Genomic DNA, 26,527 nt, shown 5'->3' on the forward strand with positions numbered 1-26,527 from the left:
CTTTTCATGGTTAGTTGGTTCCCAGCAGTGGCGTAGCACCCATGGGACACGGGGGTGTTCTGGGATGGGGGCGTTCTGGCACTGCAGCAGGGGCACAGGGTGCGCACACGCCCTAGGCACAGTTCCCCCTTGCACTGCCGCTGGTTTCTAGGATAGGATTTGAACATGCTACGCGTGACAGACATCTTTTGTGGGGTGGTCTTAGTAGGAGATCCTCAGGGGAAAGAACTTTTAGTTAACTGCACACCTTTTGGCCTGTTACTCAATTGTCATTTAAATTTAAATAACAGGCAGGTATTGCCCAACACTTTCTGGGATACTTGTGGAAATGAGGAAGTTTCCAATTTAATAAGCAGGGGCTGTTGTTCTGTGCGCATTTACTTGGGAGTGTGTCTGATAAAATCCTGTGGTGTTCAATTCCAATTAAGTATGTAAGCATGTTTGAGGCCCATTGGTTTCAGTGAGACAGAGTCAAGCCAGTTATTACCTTCTGCAGTGAAACAGATTAAAGGTAAAAGTAAGTCACTTTGTCTGGATCATGCGCAATATTAACATGGAAGGCAGGGTTTAATATTTTTTAATTCTCTATGACAGTAACACACCACAACCAAAAGAGCCTCAAGAAATAAACTTGGTGCCCTTAAGCCATGCTAGCTAAATTTTGTTGGTTAACTAGGGTTGTTTTTGCCCAGTCAAAATATCCCGGGGTGAGCACAGAAAATATCCCTGTGCAGCCGGGAATTCCGCACGGTTCCCGAATCTGCACAGGGTCTGCCCCTGTTTTGCACCGCTATTTCCCCTTGGCCCGGCGACTTTCAAAAACAGCCAAAGAGGTGGTACTTTTTAAAATGCTCCTGTGTGACCCCGCTGCGCCATGCAAACCCCTTGGGAGCAGAACCAGGGCAGAGGTACTCTATTTTTCCAGCCTCACTGCTGTGGCCTGCCCCACCAATCAACAGGCTCTGGGAGCAGCAAACTTTTGCATTGGCTTAGTAAGTGCTTGCTTTTCGTCCGTCCTGCCCCCCCCACCTGTGTTTAAATCCATGGCTGCTTGAGAGGATCATTGCCCTCCTCTCCTGTTGCCCCCCCCCCTGCTTTTATCTGTGTTTAAATCCACGTCTACTTGAGGGGATCATTCCCCCCCTCCTGTTTGCCGGCCCTTTTATCTGTGTTTACATCCATGGCTGCTTTAGAGGATCAGTGCCCTCCTCTCCTGTTTGCCCCCCCCCCCTTTTATCATGTTTAAAATCCGCGTCTACTTGAGGATCATTCCCCCCCTCTGTTTACCCGGCCTTCCCATCTGTTGTTTTACATCCATGGCTGCTTTAGAGGATCAGTGCCCTCCTCTCCTGTTTGCCCCCCCCCTTATCTGTCTTTAAATTCATGGCTGCTTGGGAGGATAGCCGCCCTCTTATCAACAGGGAAGGATTTTTGGGCTCAAAGTCATTTCAAATTAAACTAGTTAAAGTGAGTAGGGGAATGGGGGGGGAGAGTCAGCCAATCAGAATGCGGGAAACGGAGGTTGTCATCACATGCGTGAAAGAGATCACGATGCAAATGGAAAAAGATGTGGGCTAGTGCGGAAACAGCTGGGGCATTACGTACCGCTTCTGCCTCGACTGCTTGGAAGCACCTGGGAGATGTGCAGAAGGACAACTGCGACAAATTAGCCACGGTATGTAGGATCCCAGTTCTATCCCAGTTCTATCCCGGGATATTTTGACTGTGCAGAAATGGCCTGGGGTTCCCAATATGGCTGGAGATACGTATCTTGCCCCTTTAGCAGAGTCTTTATGTGTAGAAAAGGGCAGCTTTTCTAGGCAAGCAGGTAAACAATATCACCTTGGTAAATTACATATTATTAAGCCTCTACTAAAGGGGCCGGGACATTTTTTGTTCTCCAGTTGGAGTCCTATACTTGGGCCTACCAATTAATCAACCAAACCTTTAGCTGATTAACTTATTGAGCAATTTGTCCTGTGAGCCAATCGGAGTTTGCAACCCTATCGATATCATGTGACCTCAACCAACTAACCAACCGCCATGCTTCAAATTTCCTCTGAAGTGGGCAGTTAGAATTGTCCTTGGGAAAACGTTTTGGATTTGTTGAAAAGCTCTTGACTGTCTTTTAACGTGTGTACCTGTGGTTCTTTTGTACCTTCTGAGCAGCTGGTGCAGGGCAGCCTGACGAACTTCCTGCTTCAGGGAAAACAGGTATTTGCAAGCGAGACTTCCATTTCTGTTTTCCCAACGTGTGGTTGCTTTTCTCCGTAACTGTCCCAAAGCAGTGACCAAGAGACAAAGGCAGATTATATGGGCTGCGGTTGCACAAATCTACCCTTTAACCCACAGGTGTCAAATTCGCGGCCCTCCAGATGTTATGGATCACAGTTCCCACAATCCCCTGCCAGCATGATGCTGGCAGGAGATTATGGGAACTGTAGTCCATAACATCTGGAGGGCCGCGAATTTGACACCTATGCTTTAACCGTTTGGCGCAGGCCAAAAACGTTGTCATTTGGCAGCAGGAAACTTTTATCCCCAGACTCCATTTCTGTGTGGGTTATTTGCCCGGGGGTTCAATGCTGTTGGGATGTGTTGGGACACATTTCTGAACTTTCCAGCATTTCCCCTGCTTTGGACGGCAGCCCGTCCAAGTGGATGTTTAGTTTTCCAGGTCCCAAGCCAGCTTTTCCTCCCATCCCGCCATGCCGCAATTGAATATTGTTATAGTGCAGTGGTGGCGAACCTATGGCACGGGTGCCAGAGGTGGCACTCAGAGCCCTCTCTATGGGCACGCACAAACAGAGTTCGTCATGTGGGAGGGAAATCCCCACACACACACACACACACATACATCTAGGCTGGCCTGGGCCACTGGGCTTGATTATAAGCATTAAACCTAAGACCTAGTTTTGGGGACAGAATAGGTAACCCTGTTAAGCGCTGTTAAACCCCACTGGTTTTCATGCAAAGAACTAAAGCGCGATTCTTTACCTGGGAGTAAGCTTGGTTGCTGGCAATGGGGCTTGCTTCTGAGTAAACCCTGCTAGGGTCGGGATTCACCCGTTCGAAGAGTTGCACAGTGGCTTCAAACAAATCCACCGACTACCACCAAGCTTACTCCTGAGTAACACACGCCTCAGCGCCAATCATTTTTTTTCTAAACTAAAACCTCAGTATTCAGGTTAAATTGCTGTGTTGGCACTTTGCAATAAATAAGTGGGTTTTGGGTTGCAATTTGGGCACTCGGTCTTGAAAAGGTTCGCTATCACTGTTATAGTGTTATAACAGTCTAACAATCTGTGTATCGGGCACTCTGAATTTCCAGCTTTCGTTTACAAACAAAAAGTAAGTCTCTAGTAGCTAGTGCCGTTGCTGTGACATAAGAGGAAATAGAAGAGTCTGGAAACTTTAAAAAAAAATGAAAGCTGGGAATTCAGAGAACCTCAAACTGCTAGAGCGTTATAACGATATTCAATTGTTGATTTAAAATAAATGGAGGAAATCTTTGGAGGATGGGGTATATGAGATTGTACCTCGCTGAGGTCCCTACCCTAACCCCCCCATCCCCAGCTACTAGCCCCAAACCTCCATGAATTTCCCAACCTGGAGTTGGCAACTATACTTCCTATACCCACACGCTTTTGATGTAGCAAGGTGGTCCTTAGTCCCTCTGAATAGGGTGGACACATGAAGAATCAACTCGGCTATTCCAGGATCTTGTCTGAGTTGGCATGGGAAAATCCATGCAGGTCTACCTTACTGGATGTGGAGCTTGGGAGTGGAGCCACCAGTATAAAGCCAGAGCCAGTCAGATCCCGGTGTTCTGTCTGATCCTGGTCTCAGAGAGGCTTGGATTGAGCTTTAAACTGCAGGCTAAAAGTCTTAAGTTTAAAGCCGGACCTGTTGAACTAGTGTCAAATAGGCCCGGTCCTCCCCTGATATACATGTGAAGTTTGGGGACTGGGTGCAGCTGTCGGGGGCCGTGCCGAGGGCTTGCCCCGGGTGCCATTTTATAAAGCTAGGCCTCTACTTCCTCCATCATCACATAGTGCTTATCCTATTGTAGTTGTCAGATGGGAAGCTGGAAATGCAGTCCACGGGCAGACCGGCCAGCCAGTCCCAGTGTCTCCAAGAGGGCACAGTTTGATTGCCGATAGTCCTGGCAGTAGGGTTTATTTATTTATTGTTTAGATTTTTATACCACCCCATCCCCAAGGGGGTCTGGGTGGTGTACAACATAAAATCTCAGTACAGTTTTAAATATAATTGCTAAAACCTTTTAAAAAACAGCGATAAGAGGCATTCAACAAAACCCCATATTTAAAATCCTCCCCAAGAGGCAGGGACCGAGTGAGTCCCGATGACATTTGATCTAAGAAGGAGGCCCAGATGCCAAAGAGAGCCAAAAGAGGGGCACCTTCAGGCGAGGCTGGTCCCTCCAAAGGCCCGGTGGACACCTCCGTCTTACAGGCCCTGCGGAACTCACCAAGATCCCGCAGGGCCCGGACAGCTGGAGGGAGAGTGTTCCACCAGGCCGGGGCCAGAGCCGTAAAGACCCTGGCCCGTGTGGAGGCCCGCCACATCATTGAGGGGCCAGGGACCACCAGTAAATTGGCCTCAACTGATTCTTGATTGGGCAATACCTGGAGATTGGGCAATACCTGGAGGCAGTGGTGGGATCCAAAAATTTTAGTAACAGGTTCCCATGGTGGTGGGATTCAAACAGTGGCGTAGCGCCAGTTAGGGATAAATGGGCGGGAGACGCGATGGGGGGGCCCGAAGGGGCATTCCAGGGGCAGGGCATTCCCTGGGGCTGAGGCTGTAGCAAGGACACAGCTCGCTGCATGTGGTGATCCCTTGGGTGGGAAAATAATGCGCGCAGGCTGCCATGCACGCCGGTGCACTTCCTGCTAGACTGCTTCAAGTTCTGTGCGCTACTGCTGAGAGGAGGGGCGTAACTAAGGCAAAAATCACGTGGCAAAATCACCAGTTAGTAACCCCCTCTCGGCACACACAAATAATTAGTAACCTACTCTCGGGAACTTGTGAGAACCTGCTGGATCCCACCTCTGCCTGGAGGTTGCCAATTCTTGATTGGGCAATACCTGGAGATTTGGGGGCAGACCCTACAGAGGGTAAGGTTTGGAACGGGGAGGGACCCCAGTGGAATGTAATGCCAGAGCCCCCACCCTCCAAAGCAACCATGATCTCCCAGGAAACTGATCTCTGTTGACTCGGAGATCGGTTGTAATTCTGGGAGATTCCCCAGCTCACATCTAGAAGCTGGCAATCCCTCCTGTATCCAGGCAGCTTAGGCCGGAGGAAAGGTATCCAAGGGCTGCCTTTCCCTCCCGCTTGCTCTTTTGCAAAGTAAAATCATCCATGAGAGTCACAGAGACACGAGGCTAAATGTCTCCGGATAAAGGGAATGAATAATTCCCCCCGTTCTGGAATGCTGAGCCAGAAAGCTAAATGCCTCCAGGGCAGGGTTGTTTTTTTTTAATATTGTGCCTCTAATTAAGCCCTTGCCAATTTGCACGGGGGCCTGGTTTGGTATTCTAACCGAACGCTCCGTTAACGCCGGCTGGCTCCTGTTTCCCAGTTCAACAGGGCCGCGTCTGTTGCGCACCTTGAAAGTGTGCTTGCGGTGTGCCGTTTTTTTAAAAGCAAACCCTCTAAATCGGGGGTGTCAAACCCATTTGTTATGAGGGCCATGTATGGAGCAGCAGTGGCGTAGTGGCTAAGAGCAGGTGCATTCTGATCTGGAGGAACCGGGTTTGATTCCCAGCTCTGCCGCCTGAGCTGTGGAGGCTTATCTGGGGAATTCAGGTTAGCCTGTGCACTCCCACACACGCCAGCTGGGTGACCTTGGGCTAGTCACAGTTCTTTGGAGCTCTCTCAGCCCCACCTACCTCACAGGGTGTTTGTTGTGAGGGGGGAAGGGCAAGGAGATTGTAAGTCCCTTTGAGTCTCCTGCAGGAGAGAAAGGGGGGATATAATCTTCTTCTTCTTCTTCTTCTTCTTCTTCTTCTTCTTCTTCTTCTTCTTCTTCTTCTTCTTCTTCTTCTTCTTCTTCTTCTTCTTCTTCTTCTTCTTCTTCTTCTTCTTCTTCTTCTTCTTCTTCTTCTTCTTCTTCTTCTTCTTCTTCTTCTTCTTCTTCTTCTTCTTCTTCTTCTTCTTCTTCTTCTTCTTCTTCTTCTTCTTCTTCTTCTTCTTCTTCTTCTTCAGTGCGACTGGGGAGGGCTGGGCCGGGGGGAGGGGGAGGGCTGCCTTGACTGGCTGGGAACAGCACTGAGGGAGGGGTTCCCGGACTGGTGAGCCTGCAGCAGGGTGGAGTGGCTGTAAAAGGGTTTATCAGGCCCGCAAGGCAGCAGAGGTAACCTCCTCTTGCTCCTGATCTGAAGTGGGTAGGTGGGTGCGTGGGTGGGTGCGGGCTTGCCAGGAGCAGGGGAGAAGTTGTTTCAGTTGGCTCGCGAACCTGATAACCCCCCTTCAGGGGCTGGAACCGGCCCCTGGGCCACATGTTTGACACCCCTGCTCTAAATTCTTTATGATCCACCCATAGCAGCTGGAAGAAGAAGAAGAAGAGTTTGGATTTATATCCCCCCTTTCTCTCCTGCAGGAGACTCATAGGGGCTTACAATCTCTTTGCCCTTCCCCCCTCACAACAAACACCCTGTGAGGTATGTGGGGCTGAGAGAGCTCCGAGAAGCTGTGAGTAGCCCAAGGTCACCCAGCTGGCGTGTGTGGGAGTGCACAGGCTAATCTGAATTCCCCAGATAAGCCTCCACAGCTCAGGCGGCAGAGCTGGGAATCAAACCCGTTCCCTCCAGATTAGATGCATGAGCTCTTAACCTCCTACACCACTGCTGGAGAAGGACGTTTCTATCTGAATCGGTTTTTTGTCTCTCCTCCTTAACATGACTTGTTGAATTTGGAATTAATCACAGTTCTTCCCACTCCTATGTTTTCATGGACCTACAGAGTGGGTGTGGATGAAGAGTTTGCTGCCGAGTTGTTAAGGATGTCCTCGAGGGGTTCTTTTCAGCAGCTTTCAGATCCATCCAGAACTCCCCGTGACCCTTGGAGCTCCTGGATTGTCTTGAATAGGATGAACGGCTCTGTGCGTGCGGCCTGCCTCGGGCCGTGTTCTCTAGGTTTCCCCATACAGTAGGCTCGGTTGCAAATGAAATCCAGTTTATTGACAGGAAACGGAAGAGTTGCACTCAGGACAGGATCATTGTCCGATCTGAAAACAGGCACGAAAACCCCGGCCTCTCCGCCCTTCCTTACCAAACGCAGTTAGCCAGCAATGAGTCTTCTCAAGCTCGGCACGACTGTGCACCCCTCAGGTCTCAAATAAGCACATTGAATACACCATTTGAATTAGGTGGGGATCCGTGCACACAGTGCAACCCAATAGAAATGACACTGAAGATGTAGTGCAGCGATCGGTGTCTATTTTCAATTGAAGTCTTGTTATATGTATAGTATGTGTCCAAAACTGGACATTACAAAAGTACCAACAGGTATCTGAAAAACAGACTTTAATAACACAGATAAAAATCCTGCGCAGTACAAAACACCCTGTCAGCAGTGGCGTAGCACCCACAGGGCAGGGAGGAGGCGCGATGCCCTGGGTGCGCCCCGATTCAGGGGTGTGGCGGGGCATTCTGGGGCAGGCGGCGCCATGGCAGGGGCGCAGGCACGCACGCACCCTGGGCGCATTTCCCCCTCCACCCCTGCCTGTAAGCCAGCGTTTCCCAAATGGTAGGTCATGACCTGGCACTGGGTCATGAAAGCAAAATGCTGGGTCACCTAATGTCCAGGGCTGGGGTCAACCCCCCCATCATTACTCGAAGGACGCCACCCCTGGAGCCGGACCAGCTGGAACAATACAGTGGCTTCGGGGCTCCTCCCGTCAACCGACCACCCAGAAAGGGACCGGGGACAGAGTCACAGGTTGCAGCAGACGCTGGTGCTATGAGGGAGGTGGGGGCAGAAGCAGCACCCCGGGGAGCCTCCCTGACATTGCCGCGTGCCGATGAGGCCCGGCACAGGGCTGGGCTTGCCCCTGCCGAGCCAGCACGGGCAGATGCGTGGCTGGGTGACATTCACATTAGTTTTATTATACTAATAAATAGACCATAACATTTTTAGTGGGTCACGGAGGAGAGCTATTAAAATAACCGGACCATAGAAAAAATGTTTGGGAAACACTGCTGTATGCTTATCAATCAATCAATCAATCAATCAATCAATCAATCAATCAATCAATCAATCAATCAATCAATCAATCTCTCCCTCCCCCTCCCTCCCTCCCTCCCTCCCTCCCTCCCTCCCTCCATCCATCCATCCATCCATCCATCCATCCATCCATCTATTCGATTTGATAAACCGCCCTACCCCCAGAGGGCTCGGGGCGGTGTACAACAAATAAGAATATAATAAAACAAATCGAATAGCCCCAATTAAAATATATAAAACCTTAAAACTATAAAACTATAGCAGCAGCAGCAGCCTTCAATAATTAATTAATTAATTAATAATAGAAGACGTCTGGCACCCAGCCCCAGTGATCAAACCCTGGGAGGGGAGGGGGTTGGCAGATGGTCCAATAGATAGCCAGTGCGCAGGACAACACAAGGGGGGGCTCAGCGGCCGCCCCCACAAAAGCCCGGTGGAACAACACAGTTTTGCAGGCCCTGCGGAACTCTCCAAGGTCCTGCAGGGCGCTAACTGCTGTGGTAAGAGCGTTCCACCAGGCAGGGGAGCCAGAGGCAGTAAAGCGCCCTGGCCAGCGTGGAAGAACCAACCGCGCATCATGGAGGGGCCGGGGACCACCAGTAGGTAGCCTCACACATGCAGAAGCGGGGACAACTGACTTCTGGGGCGTAAGGGGTGAGACGGTCCCGTAGGTATGAGGGCCCCAAGCCTTAAAGGGCCTTAAAGGTCAAAACCAGCACCTTGAAGACGATCCGGAATTCCACTGGGAGCCAATGGAATTAGAACCTGAATGTGCACCAATCTCAAACAAGCTTCAAGGCTAGTGGAAGATAAATTCCACATGTCTGTGCTTCCAAAATGTACAAAATTTTGTTAGAACAGCAATGATTTGGGACCATCAGGGACTGCGGTCTGCTTTGAAAACTCTGGCTGCTGAAAAATGTCCTCCATTTTTAATGCGGGCAGATGTTTCCCCAGATGCCAAATCTCCTGCTCCCCCCGGAAACTTGTGCCGAGGTGTTGACACTCGCAGGTGTGAGTGGGGGAGCCCTTGACACAGGCTGCCGCTCCATATGCACGTCAGAGGTGCCAAACGCACACCATTTTAGGCCAGAAAGAGCGCACGGCTCTGCCAAAGGTTTCCTGACCCGGACAGTTTTTCCGATGTCTGAGAAACAGAATGAGCGTTGGAGTTGTGATTACAACCTGAGGTGTCAGAATACTGCAAAACCCAAAAACGAATCTTGGGACACCTTTTATTTATTTAATTTATTATTAGATTTAATATCCCGCCCTATCCCCGAAGGGCTCAGGGCGGTGCACAAAAAACATAATGTATAAAAACATCACATATAAAAACATAAATACAATATAAACAGCAATTTTAACCTAAAATAGCGCCCCACGAAACCCTTACATGACCCTCCTAAAAAGAAATAAAGAGAGAATAATGGGTCCCGACGATGTTAGGGACCCATAGAAAGCAAAGGGGAGGGCGCTGGGGCACCTTCAGCGGCTGGTCTCCCCAAAGACCCGGTGGAACAACTCAGTCTTACTGGCCCTGCGGAATTCCCCAGGGCCCGGACAGCTGGAGGGAGAGTGTTCCACCAGGCCGGTGCCAGAGCCGTAAAGGCCCTGGTCCGCATGGAGGCCAGCCACGTCATCGAGGGGCCAGGGACCTCCAGTAAATTTGCCTCTGCTCAGCGCAGAGGCCGAGCTGGGACATATGGGGTAATGCGGTCCTTAAAGATGACCCCGTTCTTTGTGGAAGAAGCTTTTGTGGATTTAGAGCCGGTTTCATCAGAAACTGAAGTGTTTCCATTGCCAATAGTGCAAGACAAACCGCTCAATTTCTAGGCCAAGGGACTCCCGCGTTTTTTAGCTCCCTAGTTCTGTGGTGTGCATACATTCACATTCAGGAAGAAGAATATAACAATATGATATATATCCTCCTTCCTGCATGTGGATATGTCTGCACCGTAGAGCTTGGATTCATTCTGACCTTGTTCACTAAGAAATTTGGACCACACGTAAGAACTATCCACAAAATGATGCTGGATGGACCTGTGTTATCCCAACAATGTGTTATTCCAACCACGAAGTATTATTCCAACACTTAATCCAGCTAACAAACCGACTCTACTTTTTATATGTGTTTCACAGCTTGGTCAGAATTGTTATTTTATATGGTTCTGGTGGGTTTTCCGGGCTGCGCGGCCATGGTTTGGTGGATCTTGTTCCTAACGTTTCACCTGCATCTTCCCTCTGTGATACACCTCTGAAGATGCCAGCCACAGATGCAGGTGAGCAGCGTTAGGGAACAAGATCCCTGAACTCACACATGCACATGATAAACCATAATCCTACTCAAAATAACTCTTTAATTCTGACCAAGCTGTGAAACACATATAAAAACAGAGTCCGAGTTCAATATCTGGATCAAGCTGGTGGAGATATCGTTGTTAAAATAACTGCGATAATGCAATGAGGATAACCTAAGAATCCACAACTCCTCGGAAAGGCTCCACCAGAACCAGTTATTTTATATGTTTTGAATAATTGCATTTTATGGTTGTGCGTATTTTGAAAGTTATGCCACTAAGAAAGGCCTATTGGCGAAATGCGTTTGATTTTAAGGATTTAAAAAAATGATTTGCAATGTAGGTAAAACTCTCTGTCGAGTATGTAACCCCTTGTTATTCTATTACTGGGGTTTTTATCAACCTTTTTGTTTACCTGTTGTTTCTGGGTTGTCTTCCCCTTTCTGTTGGTGTATTAAACACAAACTATCAAGATTCTGCAGTTTCTGGTTACTGCTGGTAGTCACAATGTTTGTTTAAAGTTTTGAATTTTGCATAGAAATGCTACTGTCTGGATTTCGTTGTGTTTGCCTTTTGAACTCCACTGCTTTACAGTTTTTTTTCTCTGAGCCTGGAAAGTTTTCCTCCCCCCATATCTGTCCAATAAGAACACCCTTCATACATCTGATAAAATGGTCTCTAGTCCACATAATATATTAATCTTTAAGCTGCTCCAAGACTCCCTTTTGTTTTTATTCCGAGGCAGGCATTAGATTAAGTCGACCCTAATGTCTCATCCCGTTTTAGATGGTAACAATAGCTTTTACGCCACGTGGTTTAGGGCCCCTTCACTCTTTACGCAATAGTCTTGGGATTTGCCGCAGAGTGAAGGATGAAGGGAGGGATACGTCCCAACACATTGTGGGGCAAATGGCAGATGCATCATGTCAGAGAGTTAGGACTGACTTCCATTCGCTCTGGCCACTGTAGTTATATGGACAAGCTGGTACCGAATGAAGTTTGGTACCACGTTTTGTAAGATAGCTGGATTCTGGCATGATTCTGCCACAGACTCAAAGCCTTTTTCAGTATGTTGCAGGCCAGTGTGTACATGCATTCATTCATCCATTGAAAATGCTGGGGGGAAGAATTAGGACTAATAAAAGGAAACACTTCTTCACGCAACGTCTGATTGGTGTTTGGAATATGCTGCCACAGGAGGTGGTGATGGCCACTAACCTGGATAGCTTTAAAAAGGGCTTGGACAGATTTATGGAGGAGAAGTCGATCTGTGGCTACCAATCTGGATCCTCCTTGACCTCAGATTGCAAATGCCTTAGCAGACCAGGTGCTCAGGAGCAGCAGCAGAAGGCCATTGCTTTCACATCCTGCTTGTGAGCTCCCAAAGGCACCTGGGGGGCCACTGCGAGTAGCAGAGTGCTGGACTAGATGGACTCTGGTCTGACCCAGCAGGGTCTTTCTTATGTTCTTATGTTCTTATGGTAGATGGCTGCCAACCTCCAGTTGGGGCCTGGGGACCTCCTAGAATCATAGCTGATCTCTGGACTACCGAGATCCATTCCCCTGTTAAAAAGTGACTTGGGGGGTGGGGGTGGGAACAGGGACTCTATGGAATTCTACCCAGATGAGTTCCTTCTCTCTTCAAACCAATGCCCTTCCTGGTCTTCACCCCTGGATCTCCAGGAATTCTCCAATTCAGAATTGGCCACTTCAGGCTTGGGTGGATGTAGCCCACCCATTCAGCAACGCCTCCATTGTTTCAACAGTCCATTGGAATCTGCTGGGAGTCCCGGAACTTCAGTGGCACGTCTGGACCTCTGGAATCCAAGGCAGAGTTCCAATTTATGTCTCTAGAAGTGTGGCAGAATTCACATGAAATGTTGCTTAGATTGGAATCCAATGGTTCCGGCCTCCTTTATCTGGATACAGCTCTGGATATGAATAGAGGCTGGAAAAGTCCAGATGCTCCCACTACAGGGAAGAGGCATAGTAGAAGTGGAGTCAACAGGTGCTCGCCTCACCTGAAGCGCCTGGTGTCGCGTAGCTCCAGAAGTGTGCATAACCCGTAACTGTCCGTTCTGAGCCTAACGTGGCTTTTCTGTATTGCTTCTGCAAGAAACGACCGGCTCGCCCGATTCAGCCTCTTTGCAAGTGAATGCCTCCCCGCCCAAGACTGAGGCTGAGACCAAAGGTAGGAAACAGGCTGCCGAGTTAGTTCAGTCGCAGCGCGGGTTGAACGCAGGTGATGTTTAGGAGTCGCTTTAGCTGCTAGACTAGCTGCTTTGCTTTCCACTCGTCGCTGTCGCTTCTCGGCCCCCAAAGGGGAGGGCTTTGTTCTCTGTCTGATGTCAGTCTGTGCCCTCTGCACACAGCTGGTACGATCGGCAAAGGCTGGATGTGAGCCTCGGGGTTTTGTCAGAGACTTCAAAGTGGGCAATGATAAATGGCAAAAGGAGATTGTTCCTGGCACTCTGCTGAGGCGACACGAGAGGGCCGTGGAAAGCATGCGGTTCCCCAGCAACTTTGCATGGGTGTTGGCAGAAAGGAAGCCAGGGCGCTACATAGAGGAGGCATTGCTTAGAGAGCATAGAGGTGCTTCCTGCTGTGGTGACCAGTCTGTGTTTTGCTTTTCGCTTGTTCTGTGTGCGACCGATGTGGGTAGAGGGTGTGCGCAAACTGTGAAGAACGCCGTGGGGAATCGCTGGTTGTCTAGATTCGTGTTCTGATGCATTCTGTGACATTTTGCAAACATGTTCTTAGATCCTCCTGTTTGAAATAGTTGGTTGGTTTCATTATGCAGTCAAAGACCAGCAGACACAATTAAAACGGGGCTTAATGTTTTCAGCAGTTTGAAATCGATTTTATTCAGATGCCCTAAAACAGTGGTGGTGAACCTTTGGCACTCCAGATGTTATGGACTACAATTCCCATCAGCCCCTGCCAGCATAGCCAATTGGTCATGCTGACAGGGGCTGATGGGAATTGTAGTCCATAACATCTGGAGTGCCAAAGGTTCGCCACCACGGCCCTAAAACTCTTCTGCAAAACTAAGGTCAAAGGTGACTGAGTAGTAGACCACTTCTAGCAGGCATTCGGAGATGTGAAATGGAAACACTTTTTAAAAGCTGTCGAACTCAATGTTTCTGGGTTTTGTAGAGGGCAGGCTTTCAGGCCAGGAACTATTGTTCAACCTGGGGTTGCCAACTCTGAGTTGGGAAATTCCTGGAGATGTGGGGACGGAGCCTGGAGAGGTTGGGGTTTGGGGAGGAGAGAGAGGTCAGCTGGGTTGGGGCGCCCTGGAGTCTGTGCTCTGAAGCTGCGATTTCCTCCAGGGGCTCTGTAGACTGGAGATCAGTTGTCATTCTGGGGAATCTCCAGCCCCAACCTGGAGGTTGGCAACTCTAGTGTAGCCTGTTCATGATGCAAGGCTAAGTCCCAGAACCTCTTTAACCCCATGTTCCCCAGAGTGAACAGCAAGAGTAGTTCTGGCCAAATTATCCCCTTTCTGCTGAGCCGCACCTGGGCATGAGTGGCTGTGGCAGTTAAATCATGCCACAGCCTCTCTTCCTCCCAGAACAAAGGACCTGAAGTGCCTTTAAAAATCTTTACATCTTGGGCATATCTCTGAGCAACAGGTAGATAACATTAGAGATGTGTTTGACTGCATATTAAGAGACGAATCAGCAGTCTGCCCTGGAAGGAGCCGTCAGAATCTGAGTAGTTTTTCTGGTTGTCCGTGTGAGGAGTGTCTTGTACCAGAATGGGGATGCTGCTAGATTTGAAACTCCTGTAAACTACTGGGGTCCTGTGTGGAGAAGGAACATGGAACTAGTTTTCCTAGCTTCTTTAGGGCTTTAGGAATACGGATGACATTTTTTAAATGCGCTGCAGCTGGGTTTGAGTGAAACGACGTGTTCTCTTTGGAGGCCCTTTGCGACAACCCAACAGTAGTACCTTAAACCAAATGTTTTTTTTCTGCCTACTGCAACTCCAAGCTGCTGAGAGCTTACTGAGACCATCTGTGGTGGATCCTAAACGCGGGTCACAAGAACCTCCTGAAAGCATTCGAGGTAAGGGAAGAGGTTCATAGATGACTCAAGAGTAGGGGTGCCTTTTCAAACCCTTGAACATGCTGATGGAAGGCAAGGCCACACTGCATAATAACCACACTGGCTATAGTGATGATCTGGGATTGGGGTATTCATTGGCTTTGTCAGGGGATCCTGGTCAGCCCCGTGCATCATAACAGAGGCCTTTGGAACATCCGATTAGCACAGACTCGTTGCTTTTGGTAATGTACCGAATAGCCGAGAGCAGCAACAACTCCGAGGCTGGTGCCTTCGAAAACAGTGAAAGCGTTCTGACTGTATGGTGGGTGCTCCCGGGACATGGTTTTCAAGTGATCTGCAAAATGCACCAGTGACGAAACGTTACATCTGAGATTACAGCGGCTAATCTTGGCGCCGTTTGTGAGATCATCTTTTGGGGCATGCTTTGATCAGGTTGCGTACAGATGACATACTTAACCATGTATTGTTGAAGGCTTTTGTGGCTGGAACCAATGGGGGTGGGGGTGAGGGTGGGGGTGGGGGTGGGTGTTTTCCAGGACGGTGTGGACGTGGTCTGGTCGTTTTTGTTCCTTATCCCCCCCCCCCCCACCCTCCCCCCCCCCCATCCCCCCCTCCCCCCACCCCCCCCCCCCCCCCCCCTCCCCCCCCCCCCCCCCCCCCCCCCCCCCCCCCCCCGCCCCCCCCCCCCCCCCCCCCCCCACCCCCCCCCCCCACCCCCCCCCCCCCCCCCCACCCCCCCCCCCCCCCACCCCCCCCCCCCCCCCCCCCCCCCCCCCCCCCCCCCCTCCCCCCCCCACCCCCCCCCCCCCCCACCCCCCCCCCCCCCCCCCCCCCCCCCTCCCACCCCCCCCCCCCTGCACCCCCCCCCTCGCCCCCCCCCCACCCCACCCCCCCCCCCCACCCCCCCCCCCCCCCACCCCCCCCCCCCCCCCCCCCCCCCCCCCCCCACCCCCCCCCCCCCCCACCCCCCCCCCCCCCCACCCCCCCCCCCCCCCACCCCCCCCCCCCCCCACCCCCCCCCCCCCCCACCCCCCCCCCCCCCCACCCCCCCCCCCCCCCACCCCCCCCCCCCCCCACCCCCCCCCCCCCCCACCCCCCCCCCCCCCCACCCCCCCCCCCCCCCACCCCCCCCCCCCCCCACCCCCCCCCCCCCCCACCCCCCCCCCCCCCCACCCCCCCCCCCCCCCACCCCCCCCCCCCCCCACCCCCCCCCCCCCCCACCCCCCCCCCCCCCCACCCCCCCCCCCCCCCACCCCCCCCCCCCCCCACCCCCCCCCCCCCCCACCCCCCCCCCCCCCCACCCCCCCCCCCCCCCACCCCCCCCCCCCCCCACCCCCCCCCCCCCCCACCCCCCCCCCCCCCCACCCCCCCCCCCCCCCACCCCCCCCCCCCCCCACCCCCCCCCCCCCCCACCCCCCCCCCCCCCCACCCCCCCCCCCCCCCACCCCCCCCCCCCCCCACCCCCCCCCCCCCCCACCCCCCCCCCCCCCCACCCCCCCCCCCCCCCACCCCCCCCCCCCCCCACCCCCCCCCCCCCCCACCCCCCCCCCCCCCCACCCCCCCCCCCCCCCACCCCCCCCCCCCCCCACCCCCCCCCCCCCCCACCCCCCCCCCCCCCCACCCCCCCCCCCCCCCACCCCCCCCCCCCCCCACCCCCCCCCCCCCCCACCCCCCCCCCCCCCCACCCCCCCCCCCCCCCACCCCCCCCCCCCCCCACCCCCCCCCCCCCCCACCCCCCCCCCCCCCCACCCCCCCCCCCCCCCACCCCCCCCCCCCCCCACCCCCCCCCCCCCCCACCCCCCCCCCCCCCCACCCCCCCCCCCCCCCACCCCCCCCCCCCCCCACCCCCCCCCCCCCCCACCCCCCCCCCCCCCCACCCCCCCCCCCCCCCACCCCCCCCCCCCCCCACCCCCCCCCCCCCCCACCCCCCCCCCCCCCCACCCCCCCCCCCCCCCACCCCCCCCCCCCCCCACCCCCCCCCCCCCCCACCCCCCCCCCCCCCCACCCCCCCCCCCCCCCACCCCCCCCCCCCCCCACCCCCCCCCCCCCCCACCCCCCCCCCCCCCCACCCCCCCCCCCCCCCACCCCCCCCCCCCCCCACCCCCCCCCCCCCCCACCCCCCCCCCCCCCCACCCCCCCCCCCCCCCACCCCCCCCCCCCCCCACCCCCCCCCCCCCCCACCCCCCCCCCCCCCCACCCCCCCCCCCCCCCACCCCCCCCCCCCCCCACCCCCCCCCCCCCCCACCCCCCCCCCCCCCCACCCCCCCCCCCCCCCACCCCCCCCCCCCCCCACCCCCCCCCCCCCCCACCCCCCCCCCCCCCCACCCCCCCCCCCCCCCACCCCCCCCCCCCCCCACCCCCCCCCCCCCCCACCCCCCCCCCCCCCCACCCCCCCCCCCCCCCACCCCCCCCCCCCCCCACCCCCCCCCCCCCCCACCCCCCCCCCCCCCCACCCCCCCCCCCCCCCACCCCCCCCCCCCCCCACCCCCCCCCCCCCCCACCCCCCCCCCCCCCCACCCCCCCCCCCCCCCACCCCCCCCCCCCCCCACCCCCCCCCCCCCCCACCCCCCCCCCCCCCCACCCCCCCCCCCCCCCACCCCCCCCCCCCCCCACCCCCCCCCCCCCCCACCCCCCCCCCCCCCCACCCCCCCCCCCCCCCACCCCCCCCCCCCCCCACCCCCCCCCCCCCCCACCCCCCCCCCCCCCCACCCCCCCCCCCCCCCACCCCCCCCCCCCCCCACCCCCCCCCCCCCCCACCCCCCCCCCCCCCCACCCCCCCCCCCCCCCACCCCCCCCCCCCCCCACCCCCCCCCCCCCCCACCCCCCCCCCCCCCCACCCCCCCCCCCCCCCACCCCCCCCCCCCCCCACCCCCCCCCCCCCCCACCCCCCCCCCCCCCCACCCCCCCCCCCCCCCACCCCCCCCCCCCCCCACCCCCCCCCCCCCCCACCCCCCCCCCCCCCCACCCCCCCCCCCCCCCACCCCCCCCCCCCCCCACCCCCCCCCCCCCCCACCCCCCCCCCCCCCCACCCCCCCCCCCCCCCACCCCCCCCCCCCCCCACCCCCCCCCCCCCCCACCCCCCCCCCCCCCCACCCCCCCCCCCCCCCACCCCCCCCCCCCCCCACCCCCCCCCCCCCCCACCCCCCCCCCCCCCCACCCCCCCCCCCCCCCACCCCCCCCCCCCCCCACCCCCCCCCCCCCCCACCCCCCCCCCCCCCCACCCCCCCCCCCCCCCACCCCCCCCCCCCCCCACCCCCCCCCCCCCCCACCCCCCCCCCCCCCCACCCCCCCCCCCCCCCACCCCCCCCCCCCCCCACCCCCCCCCCCCCCCACCCCCCCCCCCCCCCACCCCCCCCCCCCCCCACCCCCCCCCCCCCCCACCCCCCCCCCCCCCCACCCCCCCCCCCCCCCACCCCCCCCCCCCCCCACCCCCCCCCCCCCCCACCCCCCCCCCCCCCCACCCCCCCCCCCCCCCACCCCCCCCCCCCCCCACCCCCCCCCCCCCCCACCCCCCCCCCCCCCCACCCCCCCCCCCCCCCACCCCCCCCCCCCCCCACCCCCCCCCCCCCCCACCCCCCCCCATGGGAACTGTAGTCCATAACATCTGGAGGGCCGCGAGTTTGACACCTATGTCTTAAATCATCACCTTCCAGCGGATTCCTGCTCTACCATGTCTTAGCTTCCAAACAACAAGCATAGCCCCCAACGGGGGGTGGGGGTGGGGGAGAGAATCGGCTTCATTTCACGAGTCGGGACCTTGGGACGCCTTTCTGGCAAGAGGCTGTTAGCGGATTAATATTTGTTCTAATTCTTGTGAAAACTCTCTTTAATATTTCAGAACGGCGACTGAATGTTTTATTCATCTCAAAGGTGACGTGCAAAACAGAAAGGTACCAGAAGTGCCGCTGTGACCTTCTTAAAAGAAACAAGAGACAGGAAAAAAATTTCCTTTTTAAAAAGCCGGCCTACCCTACTTCTGTCTAGGTAACGCAGCAGAGGTGCGAAGGGTGAAGCAAGCCCGGGGGGGTGGATGGGGGGATGATGTTCTTACTGTTCAAAGCTCCAGGGGCAGCTGAGGTTAGAACTCACGGCCTGAGGATGGGTTGGCTAGAAATGCTTCCAGTCCCAGACCATGGCTTGAGCAGCTTCCGTAATATTGTGTCAACATCTCTGTCGGCCTGTATCTTCCAGCCACCTTCCCCAGCTCAACACACCGAAAGGGGTCGGGGACAGCGCAGGGTCACCATCCTTTGATTGCTGCCCCCACAAACTTGGCCTCCTCTAACTGCTCAGAAATGTAAGAACTGGAAGGGTCGTCTAGTCCAAGCCCCTGTGCAATGCGGGAAATTCACAACTAACCCCCTCCCTTCCCCCCCCCCCCACCCCCGGTTCCTCTGTTCTATACCAAGGAGAGGGCAAAAAACCTTCAGGATCCCTGGCCAATCTGTCCTGGAGGAAAGTACCTTCTTTCCTCAAAGTAGTGATTGGCATTACCCTGGGCAGGTAGGAAAGGGCCATGAGAGCCGAGCGCTGACTCATCCCTTCCTGCCCCCCTCATGATCTGCCTAAGTTCAATGAATCAGCCTGGCCTCCAGAGGGCTATCAAGTCTTTGCTTAAAAAACCCCAAAGAAGAAGAAGAAGAGTTGGATTCATAGGCCCCCTTTCTCTCCTGTAGGAAGCCTCAAAGGGGCTTGCAAACTCTTTTCCCTTCCCCCCTCACAACAAAGACCCTGTGAGGTAGGTGGGGCTGAGAGAGCTCGGAAGAACTGTGACTAGTCCAAGGTCACCCAGCTGGCGTGTGTGGGAGTGCACAGGCTAATCTGAATTCCCCAGATAAGCCTCCACAGCTCAGGCGGCAGAGCTGGGAATCAAACCCGGTTCCTCCAGATTAGAGTGCACCTGCTCTTAACCACTACGCCACTGCTGCTCTCCACCCACAACCTCCCGAGGAAGCCTGCTCCAATGAGAAACTGCTCCGTCTGGAAGTTCTTCTCAATGTTTAGCCAAAAACTCTTTCAATTTCGACCCGCTGATTCTGGTCAGAAGTGGCAGGTCGAAGCCCCCATGGGGCATTTGGCTTGCCTTACCCAATGGAGCCGTGGGTGCTGTTTGCTCGGACGCAGGTCACGATGATGCAGTCCTTCTCACGGCCCTGGAACCCATCCACTGTGTCCACTTCGCTGGCTCTGAAAAGGAAGGGGAGTGGCTTTTTTAAATCTGTTTCCTTTTTTTCCCCCTGGACAAAATGCCCCAGGGAGGCAGGCCCCTTTTTGAGAAGTTAAACTGCAGCACTCCTAGGCAGTTTTGTCTGGAACACAAAACAGCAACAGAAAAGCCAGGGAGACTGACGGGGAGAATGCCTCTTGGCTCTGACGGCGGGAGAACATGCTCTTAAGAGTACGCAAAGGCAGTTACAGTCTTCAAAGGTTTTGGGTTTGGTGCATTTGTGGGAGAGGGGGAGCTTGAAGGCAAAGGTCTTCTGAAAGCGGATGTTAAGTGATGGTTTGAAGGGAGAGAGACAGAGAGAAGAGGAGGGGGCCTGTAGAGAGATTCCAAGAACGAGGGCCCAGAAGAGAAAGCCAGGTGTCCATCAAAGCAGCAAGAGACCTTCAAGTACCTGAAGGCAGTAAAAGTCCCTTGGGAAGACCTAGGGTCCTAGGCCAAGATCAAGGCAGCAGACCAGGACTTTTACACCTGAGCACCACTCAGAGGTGGGATCCAGCAGGTTCTCACAGGTTCCCGAGAGTAGGTTACTAATTAAGAACATAAGAACAAGCCAGCTGGATCAGACCAGAGTCCATCTAGTCCAGCTCTCTGCTACTCGCAGTGGCCCACCAGGTGCCTTTGGGAGCTCACATGCAGGAGGTGAAAGCAATGGCCTTCTGCGGCTGTTGCTCCCGAGGACCTGGTCTGTTAAGGCATTTGCAATCTCAGATCAAAGAGGATTAATTATTTGCATGTGCCGAGAGGGGGTTACTAATTGGTGGTTTTGCCACGTGATTTTTGCCTTAGTTACGCCCCTCCTCTCAGCAGTAGCGCGCAGAACTTGAAGCAGTCCAGCAGGAGGTGCACCGGCGTGCGTGGCAGCCTGCGCCTGCGTGCATTCGTTTCCTGCCCAAGGACCGGCACAGTGGCTGCGTCCTTGACCCAGCCCCGCCCAGGAATGCCCCGCCCCCAGAATGCCTGGCCACGCCCCCGTCGTGCCCCGCCCAGCCCCATTGGCGCTACGCCACAGTTTGAATCCCACCACCATGGGAACCTGTTACTAAAATTTTTGGATCCCACCACTGTTTAATCTCAAGTCTGTTTAGATCACTGTCATCTTTCGATTCTGCATGCACAATTGCTCAGTGCTGAACAAAATATTCCCTACCTGAATGAGCAAGGAAAAACACATGCCCAGTACCCCCTTTGCTGAACAGTAGAGTAGTTAACAGGCAACTAATCTGTGTTAAGCGATGAGTGTTCACTCTGAAAGTTGGCAGCCGCTAAGTTGACCATTTCTGTGCCAAGGGGATATAAAAGAGGTCAATTAACTGGATCTCACCCTATTTCCCAGCCTGCCAGGTTTTTACCTGTTTTCTCCAAAGGTTTTATTCAGCTCTCTCAGGATTCTCCTTTTCTGTGCGTTGTACGGGGTGATGATTCCAATGTGGTGGAAGTCCATTTGCTTCTTCTTCTGCTTAATCAACTTCATTAATTCAATCACCAGCTTCACTTCTTGGATATTTGCAAAGGAGCTGGGGTGGGGTGGGGGGAAGAGAATTCAAGCTGTGAATCACGTGTCGATGATTTTGGGGCAGAGAAACGTTTACACTCTGTCGGTCTTAAAGGTGCCATTGGACTGAAACATCTTTTTCTGGACTGTTGGGACATTCATTTGCCCAACACCCAAAGAGGAACCGGCAAAGAAAGATTCTGTCTGTTCTGGTTAGGGTGCCTCTTCAAACCCAAGATCAAGTCTTGATATTTCCAAGCCCCGCCTACTTCAGCCTTAGGGCAGATACCTGGGCAGGTTAGCACAAGTCACAAGTTCACAGAAATGATACGCATCTTCTGCAGCTTATTAAAGCTGTGGCCCCGGGGGCATGGTGACATCCAGCCAAGAACCCACCCCCCCCCCCCCCCCAAAAAAAAGTACAGCAGCTGGCCCTGTGGTCATTTTAAAACTTTGGCTGTATTTTATAATCTGACTTTCCTGCCAAGCGGCATTTAAAGCTGCTTACAATAAATATGAAAAGGACAACGGAATCGCAGCTCTCTGTATAATCTTTAACGCAGCGACAAGACCTACACAAAACAGAGGGGGCGTTCCTAGGAAACGGCCTCGAGTCGCAGACCTTCAGAACGGTGCAAAAAAGAAGGAGAGTTGGATTTATGTCCCCCCTTTCCTATTGGACAGTGGTGGCGAACCTTTGGCACTCCAGATGTTATGGACTACAATTCCCATCAGCCCCTGCCAGCATGGCCAATTGTAGTCCATAACATCTGGAGTGCCAAAGGTTCGCCACCATGGCTATAGGAGACTCAAAGGGGCTTACAAACTCATTTTCTTTCCCCCCTCACAACAAACAACCTGTGAGGTAGGTGGGGCTGAGAGAGCTCCAAAGAACTGTGACTAGCCCAAGGTCACCCAGCTGGCGTGTGTGGGAGTGCACAGGCTAATCTGAATTCCCCAGATTCTCCACAGCTCAGGCGGCAGAGCGGGGAATCAAACCTCGTTCCTCCAGATTAGAGTACGCCAGCTCTTAACCACTACACCATTGCTGCTGGTTAGCTGACTCGGGCCGGGTTCACACATGCAGAAGAATGTACAAGAATGACAGAACCGATGTCTACAATGTCAGGCTGCTCTGAACTTCTTTTGGCATTAAAAAACATGAATATATAATAAGCTAGAACAGAAAGGAGAACGAGTCGACCTATCAGTGCTTGTCCTGCAGCTCCTCTGTCTGCTAGGAATATGTCACATACGGCAGCATCCCAAAAGATGACACTCCACTTTGAAGGGGTACAGTTTATTCCACCTTATGTTTTTGCCACTTCACTGCCACTCTCTGCATGTGTGAACCATGCCTCATGTGCACAAAGAATTGGTTGAGGCCAGATTCAAGTGATCGTAACAACTTCTACCTTTTGGAGACGTGTCAGAACAGTTGTGCATTGTTGGGGGGGGGGGGGGGGGGGGAGAGCACATTTCCTATGAGGCAAGGCTGAAGAATCTGAGACTTTTCACTTTTGAAGAGATGACCAAGAGGGGACATGGAAGAAAGTTTATAAAATTATGCACAGTGTGGAGAGAGTCGACGAAGAGAACTTTTTCTCCCTCTCATAAGAACATAAGAAGGAGCCTGCTGGATCAGACCAGAGTCCATCTAGTCCAGCACTCTGCTACTCACAGTGGCCCACCAGGTGCCTTGGGGAGCTCACCTGCAGGATGTGAAAGCAAGGGCCTTCTGCTGCTGCTGCTGCTCCCGAGCACCTGGTCTGCTAAGGCATTTGCAATCTCAGATCAAGGAGGATCAAGATTGGGAGCCATAGATCGACTTCTCCTCCATAAATCTGACCAAGCCCTTTTTAAAGCTATCCAGGTTAGTGGCCATCACCACCTCCTGTGGCAGCATATTCCAAACACCGATCACGCGTCGCGTAAAGAAATGTTTCCTTTTATTAGTCCTAATTCTTCCCCCCAGCATTTTCAATGAATGCCCCCTGGTTCTAGTATTGTGAGAAAGAGAAACATTTCTCTCTGTCGACATTTTCTACCCCATGCATAATTTTATAGACTTCAATCATATCCCCCCTCAGACGTCTCCTCTCCAAACTAAAGAGTCCCAAATGCTGCAGCCTCTCCTCATAAGGAAGGTGCTCCAGTCCCCCAACTGTCCTCTCCTAAAATACTAGAACTTGAGAGGGCATCCAAAGAAGCTGATGGGCAGCCGATTCAGGATGGACAAAAGGAAATACCTGTTTACACAACAAGTGATTAAAAGGCGCAATTTGCTGCCAGAGGATGTAGCAGAGGCAACAAGCGCAGTCAGCTTTAAAAGAGGATTAGACAGCTTGATGGAGGACAGGTGTACCAGTGACTCCTCGTCATAATGACCAAAGAGAACCTCCACCTTCAGAGGCAGCAAACCTCTGGATACCAGAGGTGGGAGGAAGCAGCAGAGCAAGACATTGATCTCTACACCCTATGGTTGGACCTCCAGAGTAAGCAACTAGCCACTGTGCCAGATGGGGAGGCTGGACTAGATGGACCACTGGTCAGACCCAGGAAGACTCTTCTGATGTTCTTCTGGTGCTGTGACTGACAAAAGTTATCAGCAGGTGCAGGACCCCTATGGGATGCCCTGCAGCTGAATGTATGAGTGGCCTTCACAGAAAATCACTGGCCAGCCGTGGTGGTCCACAAGCTTTTCCTCTTGTGGTTCAACTTTTGCATAATCAATCAATCACTCTCAATCACTATCCATCACTCTATCCATCACTCTATCTATCACTCTATCTATCACTCTCTCTCTCACTCTCTCTCTCTCTCTCTCTCTCTCCATCACTCTATCTATCACTCTATCTATCTTCTATCATCCATCCATCCATCCATCCATCCATCCATCCATCCATCCTCCTATCCATCCCTCTATCTATCTCTCTATCACTCTATCTATCACTCTATCACTCTATCTATCACTCTATCTCTCTATCACTCTATCTATCTATCTATCTATCACTCTATCTATCACTCTATCACTCTCACTCTCTCTCTCTCTCTCTCTCTCTCTCACTTTATCTATCTATCACTCTATCTATCTAGCCAGCAAGGCACATTTGGCACATGCATGCATACACGGACGAGGCAGCTGCGCTAACAAGTGTTGCTTCCCCATCTTGCTGGTTACTGCTGGAAAGAGAATTTGAGGCTAGGCAAATACCTGAACGAATCCAACAGAGCCCTTTTCTGTGGGTCAGAGTAGATGACCACCAGATGCTCTCCCGCTGCGCAATTTGCACAGATTAGATGACATGAACCTAGACTGTGGACAGACAAAGAACTTACTCACTCTCCCGTTCCTCCTGGCCGTCTCGCACATCAAACAACAAATACGACTGGAAGGGCCATTTCGAAGAGCATCGATTCGCTTCGGTTTCCCTGGGAAGTCAGGAGGAGAAGACAGCAGCTATATACAAAGTGTTCCAAAAGTGGAATGGTATGCTGACCAAATTCCAGGATATTCATTCCTCGAACTAACATAGTTCAGTTCTCAACTGGGCCACTTCAGGTAATCAGTTCTTTCACACCTCTGATTGCTCCCCCATGTACAAAACTCCCCACTCTAGCAAACTTGAACACCGAGGAGCAAAAATTAGCTTAGCCATCGCTCTTCTTTCTACACACACACAAAAGGGTTTTTTTTTAAATTGGGGAACATTTAAATATATGAACACATGCAAATATGTGCTCCTCCCGTAGGAAAAGTGGTACAATCCAGAAACTATGCATCTAAACTAGAAGTTGTTTGTGTAACTTGTTCTGCTTGGAGGGGGAGGAAGACAGGGAATACTATTTTAGGTTTTCTAAACACAGGAGAAGTTAGGAGACTGAACTCCCACTCCCCAAGTCCCCTCATTCAGCCCTCCCCCCTTGATTTTTGAGATTTTACAGAGCCAATGTAATGTGGTGGATAGTGCCAGGCTTCTGGTTTGAATCCATACTCTGCCATAAAAGCCTACCTCACAGGGTTGTTGTGAGGATAAAATGGAAGGGAGGAGTACACTGTAAGCCACTTTGGGTCCCTGCTGGGAAGGGAGGCTGGGTAAATTAAATAACTTTGTAAAAGCACGATTTAAAACTCAGGAGGGCTGAAAACCTTTTCTTCTTTAAATAAGCAAAAGTTGGGAACCTCAGGAAGCTGAATTCTGTACACCGCCGAGTTCTGCATTGTGAATATGATAAAAGTGTACTTCGGCTACCAATTACAGGTTTTCCTTCCAACTTTCTTCCTCGCCCACCTGGCCCAAATGTGCTGGGCACTGAGATGGCTGAGGACTGAGTCAGCAGAAAGAACTGGACCACTTTCAAGTTGCAGGTGGAAGAGATGACGTTTTTAATAAGCACCTGGTGTGCAAAGAATGGGGAGGGGTTGCCCTTTTCTTGCTAATACATGAGGATCTTAACTTTTTTCCTGCAGGGATTTTGTATTTACCATTTCCCCGAAAATAAGCCCTAGCATGATTGCTTGGGATTTTTGGAGGATGCTTGAAATATAAACCCAGCTCCAGGGAAGATAAACCCTACTCCAAAAATAAGCCCTGGTTACAGATTCCCCGGCTGATCTGGTCATGTGGGGGGGGGGGCACAATCGTGGGGAAAAAATAAGACATCCCCTGAAAATAAGCCCCAACACATCTTTTGGAGCAAAAATTAATATAAGACCCTGTCTTATTTTCGGGGAAACATGGTATTTATAAAATAGCATCCTTTACCGCATCTCATTCTGGGGGCAATCTAGAAGAAAAATTTGGATTTGTATCCCCCCTTTCTCTCCTGTAGGAGACTCAAAGGGGCTGACAATCTCCTTTCCCTTCCCCCCTCACAACTAACACCCTGTGAGGTAGGTCGGGCTGAGAGAGCTCCGAGAAGCTGTGACTAGCCCAAGGTCACCCAGCTGGCATGTGTGGCAGTGCACAGGCTAATCTGAATTCCCCAGATAAGCCTCCACAGCTCAGGCGGCAGAGCTGGGTATCAAACCCGGTTCCTCCAGATTAGATACACGAGCTCTGAACCTCCTACGCCACTGCTCCTCCTACAAGTCAGCCTTCAGGATTTTGCCGCCACATTTCCTTAATGAATATGCCTGCTGTACAGGTAGGTTCAAACAGTGGATTCACACATCCTAGAAACC

General features: G+C 54.1%; 2 protein-coding genes across 3 annotated transcripts in view; one reads left to right on the top strand and one right to left on the bottom strand.

Moving 5' to 3' along the window:
• The window catches only part of LOC125441483 (netrin-G2-like), a 128,738-nt gene extending 114,031 nt beyond the window's left edge, over positions 1–14,707 (top strand). Inside the window, exons 8-10 of one of the 2 annotated variants that reach the window (XM_048512091.1) lie at positions 2,170–2,214; positions 12,670–12,744; positions 14,549–14,707. In XM_048512091.1, the coding sequence (XP_048368048.1) occupies positions 2,170–2,214; positions 12,670–12,744; positions 14,549–14,643 (215 nt within the window). In that variant the 3' untranslated portion in view covers positions 14,644–14,707. The remainder of the gene's footprint in view (positions 1–2,169; positions 2,215–12,669; positions 12,745–14,548) is intronic. The other variant, XM_048512092.1, reaches the window with a different exon arrangement.
• A 5,000-nt stretch (positions 14,708–19,707) lies between these two features.
• The window catches only part of SETX (senataxin), an 83,254-nt gene continuing 76,434 nt past the window's right edge, over positions 19,708–26,527 (bottom strand). Inside the window, 3 exon segments of the mRNA XM_048512157.1 lie at positions 19,708–19,810; positions 21,200–21,364; positions 24,682–24,774. Coding sequence (XP_048368114.1) covers positions 19,708–19,810; positions 21,200–21,364; positions 24,682–24,774 — 361 coding nt within the window.

The sequence above is a fragment of the Sphaerodactylus townsendi genome, linkage group LG12, assembly GCF_021028975.2.
Source record: "Sphaerodactylus townsendi isolate TG3544 linkage group LG12, MPM_Stown_v2.3, whole genome shotgun sequence".
NCBI classification, from domain to species: domain Eukaryota; kingdom Metazoa; phylum Chordata; class Lepidosauria; order Squamata; family Sphaerodactylidae; genus Sphaerodactylus; species Sphaerodactylus townsendi.